The sequence below is a fragment of the Meriones unguiculatus genome, chromosome 7 (genome assembly GCF_030254825.1).
Source record: "Meriones unguiculatus strain TT.TT164.6M chromosome 7, Bangor_MerUng_6.1, whole genome shotgun sequence".
Lineage (NCBI taxonomy): Eukaryota > Metazoa > Chordata > Mammalia > Rodentia > Muridae > Meriones > Meriones unguiculatus.
Window position 1 is genome coordinate 115,511,759 of NC_083355.1, and position 16,191 is coordinate 115,527,949.

General features: G+C 50.3%; 1 protein-coding gene across 2 annotated transcripts in view; it reads left to right on the forward strand.

Moving 5' to 3' along the window:
• Positions 1 to 4,889: 4,889 nt before the first annotated feature.
• Positions 4,890 to 16,191, forward strand: part of Rcor1 (REST corepressor 1) — a 93,203-nt gene continuing 81,901 nt past the window's right edge. For both annotated transcript variants that reach the window (XR_009593144.1, XM_021645037.2), the window contains exons 1-2: positions 4,890 to 5,409; positions 5,483 to 5,542. Coding sequence is in view for 1 of the 2 variants with exons in the window: in XM_021645037.2 (XP_021500712.1) it covers positions 5,136 to 5,409; positions 5,483 to 5,542 (334 nt within the window). In the remaining variant the exon portion in view is untranslated. The remainder of the gene's footprint in view (positions 5,410 to 5,482; positions 5,543 to 16,191) is intronic.

Consider the following 16,191-nt stretch of genomic DNA (forward strand, 5'->3'; position numbering starts at 1 on the left):
ACATAAAAGGCTCTTGATTTCAATGCTAAAATAAGAGTTCTATACACAGAAATATTACAATTCTATGTTTAGGGGAGGAGGTTAGCTATTTTTTTTTTTAAGATTTATTTGTTATTTATACAGTATTCTGCCTGCATGTGTGCCTGCAGGCCAGAAGAGGGTACCAGATCTCACTAGAGATGGTTATGAGCCACCATGTGGCTGTGGGAATTGAACTCAGGTCCTTTGGAAGAGCAGCCAGTGCTCTCAAGCTCTGAGCCATCTCTCCTGCCTGAGGTTAGCTCTTTTGCTTGCATGCTTCAGTCATTTGTATCACTCAGGACTCTTAAGTTGTAACAGAAATCCAAATCAATCATTTCAAAGGCTAGGATTTCAGGCCTGCAATGTATGATGGAGTAGGGAGATTTCAGATGGGTCTCAGGTTCCTTCTGTCTTACCTCACTCCATTTGGAGTGATGGAGGGATGGGGAAAGGTTTCCTAGAGAAGGGACCAGATGAGGGAGAGGGAGGCAGAGTTCCCTAGGCATATCACAGTAGCTGAGAACCCTCGGACCCCGGTTGCCTTATTCAGCTAGCCCTGCCCTAGAGGCTCTGGTCTGACCTCTGAAAGGAAGATGCCTTCTAAGAAAAGTTCTGGCAGGGTGTTGGCTGCCCTGTCTGTGTCATGTGTCCATGCCTGAGCCAATCACTTATGGACAGGGACCAGGAACATTTTAAAGTCAACCGGGTCTGAGTCACATGAAGGTCAGGAGCCAACCAAGTGGATGAGGATGCTGGGGACGAGGAGTTGGTCCTTGAAGAATGCTAGACTGATAGTAAGATCTATGGCCAGCATCTCAGTTGGATTTTTCTTGTTCCAGAGGATCCCCCTTTCCCCATGGAATTTGCTCCAGCTCTGCATGCCCACAGTAGCTTTTATTCCCCACCACCCTTCCCTTAACATGTAATGAGCACAGAGAAGAGGAAAGTGCAGAACAGGAACTGCTGCAGCAATTATAGGTTAAGAAGGAAGGGGCGGAGCTGCGAAGGAGCCGCAGGGGAGTGGTCTGTGAGGTTTCACAAGTGAGAGTGGGGACATTCAGAAAGATCTTGGAGTTTCAGGGAGGAATGGTGGGTTCTGTGGATGGCTCCGTGCTTCTAATAACTGGCCATTGGACTGGACAGCAGGGAGGAAGGGGTGGCAGGGAGGGTCCTTCGTGTTGAGTGAGGAGAGACTGTGATGGGAGGGAAAAGAGAAGGCAGGTGTAGACTAGCCTCTGAGGAGTGTGTGGGCCAGGAGAGTCGAGACTGGAGCCAAGGCTTGAGGGCCCTAGGGAGCTGGTCTGTCAGCTGGGAGTAAGGCTGCACTCAGGAGGCAGCAGGTGGTGGGAGAGTCTGAGGAGGGGCTGTGCAACACAGGGACATATCAGTATGGGCACTCCAGGAGCCCTCCTGCCTGAGGGCGTCAGCCTTCCTCAAGGCAGGCGGTGACGCTTGGCCTAGGAGCTTGGGAACCAGGGCTGTGGAGATGTCAGAAAGGAGCATAGGGCTGAAGTTGTTCTGGACACTGACTAAGTAGGGCTGCTACAGGGAGTTAAGATTTTTAATACATGGTTACGCATTCCCCATCAAAGAGTTATGTATGGACACCACCCCAACAACAAGAAAGAGGGTTTCCTTCTTTCAGACTGAGGGCTCCTTATGGTGGAGAGGTGGGGGAGGGAGGACAGGACGGACTGGGACGGGACATAAGGCCTTAGGAGATGAGGTGGTATAAAATGTCCACCAGGAAGCCAGTCATGGTGACTCATGCCTTTACTACCAGCACTCAGGAGGCAGAGGACACCTTGGTAAATTTACATAGTGAGCTCCAGGCCAGCCAGGGCTAATCCTGAGACCCCGTCAAAAAACAAAACAACAAAAAACAACTCACCAGTGCTGGTTTTTATAAATGAGGAAGCTGACAGGTTGCAGGCCAATTGGTATCCATGTGACTTTGTGGTCAGACTAGAGCAGTAGCTCATACTTTGGTGTGTGTTGAGGGGGTAGGATTGTTGAAGAAAGAATACGAAGCCAGATACGGTCCCTTCTGTTATCACACTGCTCGTTCGGTGGTGTCTGGAGCAGAAGACTTGCTGTACATTTGAGGATAGCCTTAGCTACAGTATGAGACCTTGTCTCAGAATCCAACTATGGGGCTGGAGAGGAGGCCCAGTGGTTAGGACTGTGTAGTGCTCTTGCAGATGACCTGAGTTTGGGTCTTAGAACCTAGGTGGGACAGATCACAAGCTCAGGTCACTCCAGCTCCAGGAGACCCAACACCCTCTTCTGAGCTTTGTGTCCATACATGGCTTCTCTCGTTCTTTCTCTCTCTCTCTCACACACACTATAACTAATAACATCTTTAAAAAATACACTATAAATTCACTGGGTGTGGTGGTACAGGCGGGCGATCTCTGGGAGTTGGAGGCCAGCCTGGTCTACAGAGTGAGTTCCAGGACAGCCAGGGCTACACAAGAGGAACCCTTTCTCAAAAAGCCAAAAACCAAAACAAACTAAAACCAAACCAACCAATCAACCAAAAAAATCCAAACAAATAACTCCCCCCCCCAAAAAAAAAAACCACCACAAAAACAAAACCCACAAACAAAAACACTATAAATTAAGCCAGGCATGGCAACACATACCTGTAATCTCAGTACTTGGGAGATAGGTGCAGAGGGATCAGGGATTAAAGGTCATTTTCAGCTACATAGGGAGTTCAAGACCTGTCTGGGTTAAAGGAGGACCAGTCTCAAGTAACAAAACCCAACCAACTCAAAAAAATTCAATTGGAAGTTTCACTGAGGCACCCAAGGTTACAATGTAGCAGGATCTCAGGGCTGACTCTTTGGGAGGGTGGCAACCCACAAATCTCAGCGCCTTCTGATGCCCACGCTCCATTTCAATGGCTGCTGGGCTGGGGGAGGGCTCCCAGAGCAGGGCCTAGACTAGGGTGGGCAGGCAGGGTTCCCTGGGCACACCACAGTGGCTGAGGGCCCTGGCATCCTGGCTTGCCTTCCCCAGCCAGTCCTGCCCTTGAGTCTGAGGGCTCCCTTTTCTTAGGTCATGACCCCAGAAAGAGGAAGCACTTCCAGGTCTTTGCTTCAAGCTCAGGAGTCCAGTGGGGAGGGAAGGTGACCCTTGTGTTCTGTCATTCCATCTGTCCTACTAAGTAACTCCGATCGCCTTTGTGCCCTGTGGGTTAACCGCAGTCTGTAGCACATCTTGGAAGGTAGGGAGGGGACAGGGCATAGGGCTCCTAGTTCTGTTTGCATAAGTCACAGCTTCACCCCGACTCCTGTCCCAGAAGGTCACTCCTGGTTTCCACCTCTGATTTTGCAGTCTATTCCCTGACCAGGCCGACTGAGCGTGGGTATCCCGGGGCGCATGCTTGCGGTGCCCTGGACTCTCTAAGTAGCGAGGTGTCCTTCAGAGAGGAGTCCAAGAGAAAGACCAGGGACTTGGGGGTGGGGGCAGAAATCTGCTGCCGGGAGGCTCTGGCCCTGCTGTTAAAGGGCGCTTAGAAGTGAACGTGGTCACTTCAGGGAAGTTTAAAATGATGATTCGCGGGGCAGAAAACGTGGAAGAGAAAACTCTGCTTATTTATTCAGGCTTTAAAACCATAAAACTCTCGTTTTCTCTCTATAGCTATTTATATCCTGAGCGGGTGTAAAAACTGTCCCCATATGAAGCCCAGGTCTGAAGTAACTTCAATGAGAAATAGCCATCTCCGGTTATTTATTTATTTGTTTTTAAAGCCAACGGCCTCGCGTGCAGCCCCGGGTCCAGCTGGGGGCGCGGGGGGTGGGGCAGCCCACCCGGCCCACAGGCAGCTGTCAGGCAGGGACGGGCCCCTCGCTGGATCCCTCCAGGGACAAGGACGCCCCGGGCTGGGTGTCACCGACTCCTACGCGTCCAGGCCCTTGGCCCTGCGGGGTGGGGGAAGGGCCCGGGTCTCGGGAAGTGACCCTCCTCCCGCACCGAGCTGGGGGGCCAAGCCCCTGTCTTCGCCCCGCGGCGGGGCCCCCCGAGTCGGGCTAAGTCCCTCCCGCCGCCCCGGGGGCTGCTCGGCGCCGCCCGAAGCCCTGGAGGCTTCGAGGCCCTCCCCGGCCGAACCTCCGGGCTCCTCCCGCGGCCCCTCAGGCGACACGCGGGGACTCGGTGGCCCCCCAACCCAATTAGCGGGGCGCGCCATCGACTCCTAGCACGGGCGCTTCCCTTCCCTCGGGGAGCCCCGCCACCGGAGAGCCCCGTCCCCAGGTTCCCCCGCTCGAGCACATCCCAATCCCCCCGGGCGACGCGGGGGCGCAATTAGTTTCTTCCAATTAGTTTCCCCTCTTTGTATAGAACCCATTCAAACTGTGCGCGTACTCCTCCGCGCGAGGGGGAAAGTAGTCCCGACCTTGCCCGCGATTTCTGTTCTCGCGTCGGGCACATTCCCTCCGGGGAGCCGATGGGACGCTCGGCGGGACCCCGGGGGGAGGTGGCGCGGGGCCCGCGGGGTGCGCGCGGAGGGAGCGGGGCGCCGGGGGAGGGGGAGGGGGCCGGCAGGGCGGCTAACTCCTCGCCGCTGCCTCGAGAGATGGATCATGGGGCGTAAAGCGATCGCAAACCTCAAACCACGTACAGTGGGCGATACGCGTCAACCCAACCCGGCCAACGGAAGCGCGGAGCCGCCCCCCCCTCCGCGCGGTCCCGCCCCCGAGCCTGACGGACGCGCGCCAGGACCTGCCGCGCGGCCGCTCGCCGCCCGGGCCCCGCGGCAGCCAATGGCGGCGCGCGGGGGCGGGGCCTCCCGGGCGGAGGGTTAGGCTGCGCGCGGCGCTCCTCCGCCCAGGCCCCGCCCCTCCCCCCGCCCGCGGCGCCCGGAGTAGTTAGAGCCAGCGAAGTGCGGGCGGCGATGAGAGCCAAAGTTGCGCTCCGTTCGGCGTCGGGGGCTTGAGGCGGCTCGTCGCTCCGCCCGTCCGGGTCTCCTCTGGCCCCAACTCGCGCCGGCGCGGACCCCCGCGCGCCCGCCCGGCTCGGCGCCCACCTGCGCCCCCTGCCCGCGGCCCGCCGCCCGCGCCTCGCGAGCCGGGGTCCCCGTCACTTTGGCCCGGCCCCGGGCCCCGCCGATGCCGGCCATGGTGGAGAAGGGCCCCGAGGTCTCAGGGAAGCGGCGAGGGAGGAACACCGCCGCCGCCGCCTCGGCCGCCGCCGCGGCCGCCGCCTCGGCCGCCGCCTCGGCCGGCACCGCCTCCGCCTCGGCCGCCGCCGCCGCCGCCTCGGCCGCCGCCGCCCCCAATAATGGCCAGAATAAAAGTTTGGCGGCGGCGGCTCCCAACGGGAACGGCGGCAGCAACTCCTGGGAGGAGGGCAGCTCGGGCTCGTCCAGCGACGAGGAGCACGGTAGGTGGCAGCCGCCCCCGCGCCCGGCCCGCGCCCGCGCCCGCGCTGACCGCCGTGCTCTGCTTCCCCGCAGGTGGCGGTGGCATGCGGGTGGGACCCCAGTACCAGGCGGCGGTGCCCGACTTCGACCCCGGTGAGTAGCGAGCGGCGGGAGCCCGGCGACAACTTTGTTTCCGTGCGTGCCGGCCTACGGTCCGCGGGGGCACCCGGGGCGCGGGGGCAGGCGGCGCGGCTCGCTCGCGCACGGCTTGCCGCGGACCCGGGCGCGGGGAGGCCGCGGGTCCCGCCCGGGACCGCGCCCGGCCCGCTGCGCCCCCCCGCTCGGAGGGGACCCCGCCTGGCCGGGTGACCCTGCCTCCAGGTGAGGGGCACGGGACCCACCGCGGGGTCCCGGGTGGCAGTGCTGGAGAGTTGGCGTCCCGGGGCGCTCGGACTCGGGGCTTCGCAGAGACTTCTGACTCCGAACCGTCTCCTTGCGTTACCCTGCCAACCCTGCGCTCTCGCTGCTTCCTAACTCCCGTCCCGTCCCGTCCCGTCTCACCCCATCCCATTGCATCCCATCCCATCCCTTCCCATCCCCTCCCTTCCCCTCCCTTCCCATCGCGTCCCGTCCCAGTCTCATCCCATCGCGTCCCGTCCTGAGGGCCAGTGGAGTAGCGATTTTCCCGTCCGTCCACTCCAATCAGGTAATAAAAGAAGTGTGCTTTCTAGAGAGCATCTGCCTAGATGAGAGAGCCCCGCTTGTGGCTGTTATTTTAGGATCTGTTTATAAACGTGTGTGTTTCCTTTATTTCTTTTTTCTTTTTTTTGGGGGGGGGGGTCGGGAGGAGGAGGTTGTGAAAGAATAGAACTATCAAAAGGCTTAGCAGATGACCGGTTCCATTACTAGAATCCCTGTCCCCAGGAAGGGTCATTTTACTTCCTTCGCCGCTGATCTTTGTGAAAGCGAATTGAAAGTGGTACCAGGGGGGGAAAAATCCTATCAGACAAAGGAATTCGCCAGATTTTAATGCCTGCGATTCCATCCCATCTCTGTATGAGACTGTAAAGGTGGTTGTCACAGGAAATGTTTGGAAGGACGTGGGTTTTGTTTCAGAAATAAAACTGAACAGACAGCCTTGTAGGCTCGAGCCATCCCTCCTAGTTGGAGGGCCGTAGACCAGGAGCCTTTCTAAGTAGGTTAGACCACTAGTTTGAAAAGATAAACGCTTTTCCTTGGAAACAAGACTGCAGAAAATTGCAAGGATCTGGTCCTTGAAAAAGGAGATTGCTTTTAAGTTGTTATTAAGGTATTGAACTCTGTGTTTAGGTAAAAGTGAAAACACAGAAGAGAGGGATTCCGGGTGAGCGTTGGACACCCTGAGAATAAATGACTTGCAAATTTGTGGCTCCAGTCGTCACATTTATGTAGCCTTAACTCTCCTCTTCCCGATTTGTATTTTGTAAACTCCTGTTAGTGTTTTGGATAGTCTTCCCCTCTCCCCACATCTTTTTCTGAGAGTCCTTCTCATTTGTGAGTGACAGGACAGGGCCAGGGTTTTTTTTCTCTTCTGTGCAGGACTCCATTCCTGGGTTGGCCACCAGGGGAAGCATACTGTTTTTTGGTTACAGTTGACCCTATCCTCATTTTGTAGGTCAAGTCTATCTGCAGTAATACATAGAACAGTAAGCTTGCCACAAAGTTTCTCTCACGAATTATTCTTAAAAACTGAATTGGGCAGACAGACCTTCCAGAAACTTGGTTATTTTTGTTACATATTTTGTAAGTTTATCTAAGTGTTTGATGGGACTGAGGAAAAGGATGTGTTCAGTGGGTACAGGATTTTAGGTCTCTTAAATCTCTGCACTGTCATTCAGGTGCCTGATGCTTTTAGAGTTAGACTCTTCTTTGAAACATTAAGTGAAGTAGAGTAATTTTTGAACAGTTGGGACATTTTTGTTTTTGTGACATGGGGTGTCTCTATAGTCCAGATTGTCTTGAAATTTGCTGTGTGGCCCAAATTGGACTTAAATTTGCCATCATCCTACTTCTTGTCTTTGAACTTATTTTGGTTATTAATATTATTTAGATCCTGTACATACTGTGTATCTCAGGATCCCCGTGTATCTCGTAAGGACGAATGCTAGACAAGCACTCTGCCACGGAGCCACATTCTCGGCGTGTCTTTGGACCTTTAATGGGATATGTATTTGCTAGAGTGCTAACATTCTAGAAATTAAAACATTGTAAATGTTCACCGTAGCTTTATTGCCAATTGATTGTTCACATTTAATATATCTGAACTTCCTATTTTGTGTTTGTTTTAGTTTGGAAAGGAATTTAACTGCTATGAAATTATTTAAAACCCTGTTTTGTAGAGCTGAGCACTCGGACACATTTGTTTGCTATTTCTGAGTGTGTGTGTTTTTTTTTCCACGTGTGTTTTCATTTAATGTAAATTCAAAGGAGAGGCTTCTGGTTTTTGTCTTGTTTGTGTTCTTTTGAGGCAGGGTTTCACTAGTCCTAGTTTGTCCTTGAGCTTTCTAAGTAGGCCAGGCTGGCCTTGAACTCACAGAGCTCTATCTGCCTCTGGCTCCAAAGTGCCAGCATCAAAGGTGTTTGCCACCACACCTGGCTAAGACTTGTGTTTTAGAACAGAAATGGTGCAGCATCTTTTTTTTTTTTTTATAGCAGTTTGAATTTAAACACAAGACAATCATGGTGCCCCCATCCCCCAAGATCTGGACTCACTCTAAAGATCAGGCTAGTCTCAAAACGCAGAACTCTGCTTGCCTTCTTCTGTTCCCACCCCCGCCCCCTTAAGTGTGTGTGGGTGTTTTGCCTGCTCTTATGTCTGTGCACCACATGTGTGCAATGCCTTCTGAGGTCAGAAGAGGGCATCAGATCCCCTGGAACTGGAGTTTCCTAGATGGATGTTCGTATATCGTGTAGGTGAGACGAATCTTACCCAGGTTCACAGACAGCAGCTGGTGCTTTTAGTTTCTGAGCCATCTCTCCAGCACCGGAAGACAGGGTCTTTTTGTGCTTGTAAGGACTTAGGGATGGCAGCACGGCAGCACACTCCTGTAATCCCAGCACCTGGAAGGCTGAGGCAGGTTGAGGAGCTCAAGGCCTTGTCTTAAAAACTGGAATTGGGGCTGGGGAGATGTTCTGGGCCTGAGCACGTGCTGTGAGAATGAGAGGATGGTGTTCAAATTCTTTTACCTCCACGAAAAAGTTGGGCCTGACCATGCATGGCTAACTTCAAGTTTCCATGTTCAGTGAGAGGACCCTGTCTAAAATTAAAATAAAGGTGGATATTGATAAAGCTCCCAACATCAGATTCCTCTGGCCTCTGCATGTATGTAAACACACACAAAAGGAAAAACAAGAAGGACTAATGTGAGTGTTATAAATAAAGGGTGTTGCTGCTTTTGCTTCCTGCTGAGTACATTTTCTCTTGGTGCTGGGGATTGTACCCAGAGTCTTGGCATGCCGATTGTATGTTGCTGCCCAGCTATATTTATTTTTTTGAGGCAGGGTTTCACTGTGTAACCCTGGGATATGTAGACTGGGTTAGCCTCAGATTCAGTGCTTCTGCCTCTGAGTGTTGGGATTAAAGGCATTTATTCTACACCCAGTTAGTTCACCGCCATTCTCAAATCTTTCTGCCTAAATTTTGAAAGCTCTTTTTTCCCCCTTGAGTGAGCAGAAAGCTTTTCTTTCCCTCTTTTTTCTTTAGACATGATCTCCCCATGTAGCTCTGGCTTGGCTGACCTGGAACTTGAGGTGCTCTTCCTGCTCCAGCTCCCTGAGTGCTGGCTTACATGCTTGAACCACCACATTTGGCTAAGAAAACTTTAAAAACAAACTGATCCAAAAAACTAAGTAATGATTGGCGTAAATGGGCATTCACTGATTTTTTTTTTTTTTTCTCTTTGAAACAGGGTCTCCTTAGTGGAGACTGGCCTCAAACTCATGGCAGTCCTTCTGCCTCAGCCTCCTATGTACTGACATGAGCCATCAAGCCTAGCTTGGTGATCATTTTTTCAAGTCTGTGTTACTTATTTGTAGACCTTAGCTTGACCCAATTTCTAGAGTGGCTGAAACTAGGAGTACCTTACCTTGTTCAAGGAGGATTTAGTTCCATCATCCCTCGCAAAGAACAAACAAGATAGATAGAGCACCATAGTTCCAAGGTGCTCCTTTGGTCCTTATAATCTGATGTAGGCTTGGCTGATGGGCTGTGCATAGTTGGGGATGAGAATATCATCTCTGCTCACAAAGAGAGTCTTGATCATTTGCAGATGAAAACAAAAGTCGGAACGCAGTCCCCCCCCCCCCCCCGGGTTTGCTGCTGCCTGTGGTTTCCAGGCTCTCTAGACACACCTCCCACCAGGCCACGCTGAGCTGTCCTTAGTTTCTCCTACACTTAGTATTGGAAGAGGAGTGAGGGAGAATGCTTTACTCGATCACTCCCTCGACTCTTTTCTGCACTGGCAAAGCCCCTCTTATTTTGGTATGAAAAATGTTTTTCTCTAAAATAATGTTTCCTCCCTCTTGCTGGTAAATATTAAGGAAGGATCTTTTATTTTGATACAGGGTTTCTCTGTAACAGAGCCCTGGCTGTCCTGGACTTACTTTGTAGACTAGGTTAGCCTTGAAGTGACAAAGATCCACTTGCCTCTGCCTCCCAAGTGCTGGGATTAAAGACGTGAGCCACCACTGCGGGCAGAACCATGGCTTTTTAAAAAATTGTGTTTGTGTGCCGCATGCCGCAAAGCAGTAGAGGACCACTTTCAGGAGTTGTTCCTCTGCACCGTGTGGACTCGAGGGCTAGAACTCAGGTCCTTAGGCTTGGTGGTCAGCTCACTAAGCCATTTCTGTGGTCCTTTTCTTGAAATTCTAATAGTCCTGGGGTTATCATGCTTAGTTTTGCATGGTGCTAGTGACTGAACCCAGTTTAATGCATGCTAGGCAAGAACTCGCCAACCAAGCTACATCTCCAGACTCTGTCCTCTCTATTTCTTTGGTCATTTGTGTGATGCCCTTTGTAGTTTTTTAGCCAGGGGAGCACAGTGATAGGATGTTACGGTTGGCTTCAGTTGTTTTTTTTCTTTTCTTTTTTTTTTTTTTGTTGTTGTTTTTTTCTTTTTTTTTTTTTTTTTTCCAGACAGGGTTTCTCTCTGTAGCCCTGGTGGCACTAGACTCTCTCTTTATAGACCAGGCTGACCTTATAGAGATCTGCCTGCCTCTGCCTCCCAAGCAATGGGATTAAAGGTGGGTGCCATCATGGGCCATCTTGTTTGTTATTATTTTTGAGGTAGTCTTTAACTGCGACATCAACCAGCCTCGAGCTTGTCATCACCCTCTCACGTCTGCCTCCAGAGTTCACGGTCACATTGGTCTTACTGTGTCAGGTGACTTGTAAAGGTGCTGTGTCTCCTGCATTGTCAGCAGCTATATGAACCTCTGTGTTCTAACTGCATCTCACTGTTTTCACTGACTTTTCTTGAGGGGGTGTGAGGGAGTGGGGTCCCTCCTTTCTAGGAATTGAACTTCGGCCAGGCAGAAGCTCTGTTACTGAGCTACTTCCACAGCCCGCTTTCCCCTCGTGGCTTACACATCTATCCAAACAGCTAGTGCACATCTGAAGGTCAGAGGATAGCCTTTAGGAGTTGATCTTCTCCACCACGTGGGCTCCAAGGATTCAACTCTGGCTTAGTGACCTGCTCAGCCCTCCACCCCAGTCTCATGCAGCTCTGCTGACCTTGACCTCACTGTGGCCGAGGGCGTCGGTCTCTGGCCACCACCTCACCAGTCGGGGTTACAGGTGTGTGCCACCACCTTGGCAGCTGTTCTGTTGTCTGCATGAGGGAAATAGAGGCCTAGAGAGGTAAAGTGGCCTGTATTTGTCTTTATTCGCAATCATTAAAACTATCTCATGGTAGGGCCATTTGGCCCAGACTCTACTTTCTCTTGTTTTAGAGCCTTGTTATTGGGTTCAGTAAGTGACTTGAGTCAACTGTAATATGCTTAGAATTTTGAAAAGGGAAGAGTTAAACTTTCAAAAATTGAAGTGCTAAGATAGCTTTTTATTTTGTAAATCACTGTAAGGTAAGGTAGAATTAGAAATATAGAATTATAGGTGTGGTCACTCATCTGTAGTCCTCATAGTCAGGAGGGCAGAGGCAGGATGGTTGCCATGGATTTGAGGGCAGCTTGCACTAGACAGTGAGCCCCTGCTTCAGAACGTCAGAAAAGGCAAGGCAGAAGTGACTCATTCATTAAACGTGCATACTGCTCCAGAGTTCAGGTCCCAGGACCCTCACTGGGTGCATGTAACCCTTGTAGTTCCAGCTCAGGGAACCAAACATCCGGCCTCACTGGCCACCTGAACTCTTAAGCGCATGCTGTCCTCTAACACACATAATTAAAAATTAAAAATACTGTAAAACAAAAATGGAACAAGAGGAGGCAGGAGAGATGGCTCAGAGGTTAAGAGCACTAGCTGCTCTTCCAGAGGTCCTGAGTTCAATTCCCAACAACCACATGGTGGCTCATAACCATCTGCAGTGAGATCTTGTGCCCTCTTCTGGCATGCAGGTGTACATGCAGGCAGAATGCTGTATAAATTGACAAAAATATAAACAAACAAACAAAAACAAATGGAACAAGCAAAACTGTTGAAGACAAAATGTTTCAGATGGAATAGTGCTCTCCCCTAAGCCTGCCCATTGTTACCTAAGCCTATCAGGTTCAGTTAAAGCCTACTCTTTCCCCCCTTTTTTTGTTTTGTTTTTGTTTTTTTCCAAGACAAGTTTTCTCTGTGTAGCCCTGGCTGTCCTGGAGCTTGCTCTATAGATCAGGTTGTTCTCGAACACACAGAGATCCACCTGCCTCTGCCTCCTGAGCGCCAGGATTAAAGGTGCGTACCACTACCGCCTGGCCACCTCGCTTTTTTTTTTAAGAATTAGTTTGAATTGAGCTGTATTATTTCTGTGATTGTTTGCATCCCCTAAGATGCAGGCAAAATTAGATGTTCAAGTGATTGATGGGGATAGATGCTTGTGAGGATAATTCGGAAAGAGGCTCCAGCAGGCGTGCAGGCTATGGCACCTGTGAAGGAGAGGGAGGTGGCAGTGCTGATTTGACAGAGATTCTTGAGCTGTGGTGAAGGCACTTGTAAGTGTAAGTAATGCACTGTAGCATTCCTGTTGAGGAGGCGGGGATGAGAAGGTTTCTGGTTTACCTGCTGACCAGGCCATTGTCTGTGGCAACCTCTCTTTTGTGTGGATGTTGGAGAAGATCTAAAGGTTCTGGGAAGCTTGGCTGTTTGGATCCCACTTCCTGTGAAGGAAGGAGCGGTGTAGGTAAAGGGTGTTAGAATTGATTGTTGATTGATTAATGGGTTGACTTTTGTGGAGCTGGAATCAACCCAGAGTCCTGGGATGCCAGGTGAATGCTGCCCACTGAGTTGCAGCCCCTGCCCTTTTGAACTTGAGGTGAGGACTGGATGTGCATTCCAGGGGGCTTTGAAACAAGATCTTGTCTCTCTCAGGCTCTGGGATTGTAGTGATGCACAGCCATACCTAGCTGTTACTGCATGTTTTTATATTTCAGTAAATACCACATGTGTGCAGGTGCCCACAAAAGTCTGAAGAGGCTTTAGATCCCCTGGAACTGGAGTTACAGATGGTTGCGAACCCCTGTGTAGGTGCTGGGATCTGAACCTGGCTCCTGGAAGAGCCGTAAGTGCTCTTAACCACTCAGCCATCTTTCCAGACCTTTTTTTTTTTTTTTTTTTTTTTTTCTGTTTACTTGTGCTTGTTTGTTTGTTTTGTCTCTATGTAGCCTTGGCTGTCCTGGACTTGCTTTGTATACCAGGCTGGCCTTGAACTCACAGCGATGCCTGCCTCTTTTTCCTTTGAGGGCTAGGATTGCATGTGTGTGCCACCACTGCCCATTTTAAGGTATCATCTAGCTCAAGACGCTGAAAATTGCTTTGTAGCAGAGCATGACCTTGAGCTTTTGATTCTTCTGTCTCCTAAGTAAGAGTATGAGTGTGTGCCAGGTTAGCCTTGAGTTAGTGACAGTTTTTCTGTTTCATTGAAGTGCTAAGATATGATATGTACTACTCTGCTCACCTACTAGTCTTTATACAAACAGGATTATTTGTGTGCAGCCATCTTTGTTGATACTTTTCAAAAAGTATTCTCTCAGTCATAAGGTATACATGTTCTAAAGCTAGCCAGGTAGATTGGTAGGTAGATTATGTACAGTATCCTGCCTGCATATACATACGCCTGCACACCATAAGAGGGCACCAGATGTCATTAGAGATGGCTGTGAGCCACCACGTGGTTGCTGGGAATTGAACTCAGGACCTGTGGAAGAGCAGCCAGTGCCCTTACCCTCTGAGCCGTCTCTCCAGCCTCCTCCCTCGTTTAAAGACAAGGACCTTCTACTAGTTGTTGTTGGTGCACACCTTCAGTCCCAGCACGCAGGTAGAGGTAAGCAAATCTTGAGTTTGAGGGTCATCCTGGTCTACAGAGCTATTTCTAGGACAGCTAACACACAGAGAAACCCTGCCTGGAAAAACCACATAAATAAGTAAATAAATAAATGGATTAAAGACGAGGATTGCTGTGTATCCCAGGTTGGTGTGGAACTGGCTGTGTCTGCTACGTGGCCCTGCTTCTGATGCTTCCTTCTGAGGGCTGCGATCAGTGTGCGCCACTGTGCCCTGCCCTAAAGCCCTTTCTCTACCCTCTTCTCACCATGGTCTTACAAGTTTTTTCTTTTTCATTTTGAGACAGTCTTACTATGTGGCTCTGGCTGGTCTGGAATTTACTCTGTGGATCTTGATGGCCTCAAACTCACAGACTTATCTACCCCTATCTCCCGTGTGCCAGGGTTAAAAATGTGTGCTCTGATTTCTGACTTAGATTTATTAATTTTTGAAACATGATTCTTTTATATTTTCCTAATTATTGGGAGGTTGAGTATCTTTTTTACTTCAAAGGGTTTTTGTTTTTGTTTTTGTTTTTTTTTAATTTTACATGTGTGCTTGTTTTGCCTTCATGTGTGTTACTGTGTATGCAGGTGTCCATGGAAGCCAGAAGAGGGCCTGTGAGCTGCCATGTTGGCACTGGGGACCTGGGTCCTCCCTGAAGAGCAAATGCTCGACTGACTTAGAACTCAGGTCTGCAGGCACATGCAAGTTCTGCCTGCTGAGCCACCTCAGCCATCCTCCTTTTCTGTTTTCTGTAGTATTGGTCATTTTCTTTCATTTTCATTGTATTGTTTGTTTAAATTAATTTTTTGGAGACAGGGTCTCATTATGTAGTTCTGGTGGGCCTAGAACTTGCTATGTAGCGTGGGCTAGCCTTTAACTCACAGAGGTCTGTCTGCTTCTGCCTCCTGAATGCTGGGATTAAAGGTGTGAGACATTGTGCCAAGCTTCTGTCTTTGGTTTTGAAACAGGCTTTAGCTGTGTAGAACTGGCAGACAGGGAACTAGCTATGTAGCCCAGACTGGCCTAGAACTTGACAGTGTTCGTCCCTTAGCCTCCTACGTACTGATGCTGTGCATGTGTGTGAGCCACTGTGACCTTTGGTGGCTCTTTTTAAAACAGCATCTCACATGTGGATTAAACTGGCATGCACCTACCCTCCCCCGCCTCTTCGGAGCAGGGCTAAGTGGCGCCACCATGTTGGTTCCCGCGCCCCTTTAAACAGTTTATTTAAATTCATGGATTTGCTTATTATTTTTTATTCAAGTTGCATATATAGTTTTTGTTTTTAATATTGAGCATAGGGGGAGGATTTAAATTCTTTATTTTCACTCCTAAATTTAATCTATCTATCTATCTATCTATCTATCTATCTATCTATCTATCTGTTGTTTTTCGAGGCAGGGTTTCTCTGTGTGGCCTTGGCTGAACTGGACTTGCTTTGGAAACCAGGTTGGCCGAGAACTCACAGTGACCCGCCTGCCTCTGCCTCTGCCTCCCTGAGTGCTGGGATTACAGGCGTGCACCACTGCCTCTAGCTGGATTTTAATTTATTTGATTAGTAAGGAATGAAAATATTTCCTTGATAGGGGACTGCAGTCAAAGATGGGTGTTGGTGCCTAGTAATGTGTCACTGTAGGACTCTTACACCTCCAAGGACTGAGGCCTTCTGGATATTTTAAATTCACCCCTCTTTAGCTGGTGCTATGCTATTAACTGGCTGACCCAAATCACTGTGCCAGACGACAAGCTCTGCTTCAGTGTCTGCCTAGCCTGCGGTCACAGGCAGCACGCTGGAGGGCAAAGTGCGGCCGCTGGCTCTGCTTCAGTGTCTGCCTAGCCTGCGGTCACAGGCAGCACGCTGGAGGGCAAAGTGCGGCCGCTGGCTCTGCTTCAGTGTCTGCCTAGCCTGCAGTCACAGTGGCATGGAGGGCAAAGTGGAGGTGTTGGTTCCCAGAGTAGCCACTTATTTTCTCAGAAGGGGTTAAACTAAATCCAGCTGTCTTGGGCATTTGCCACTGGTACTTAGAAAAGGGAGAGTGTGTGGATAGAGAGATACAACTTGTCATCATTGACAGGAGATCATGAAAACACTAACAAGGAAACCATTAACAGGAAGAGTGCAGTTTAGTATTGAACTGGAGCCTCTCTTGAAGGAAAATGTTTGGCAGCAGCATTTTGTTGCATCCACAGATTAGTTCTTTCCTTGTGACCTTAATGGTTGGACAGTTTGTTTGGTTTTGGCTTTTTGAGGTAAGGTTTCTCTGTAGCCCTGGCTGTCCTAGAA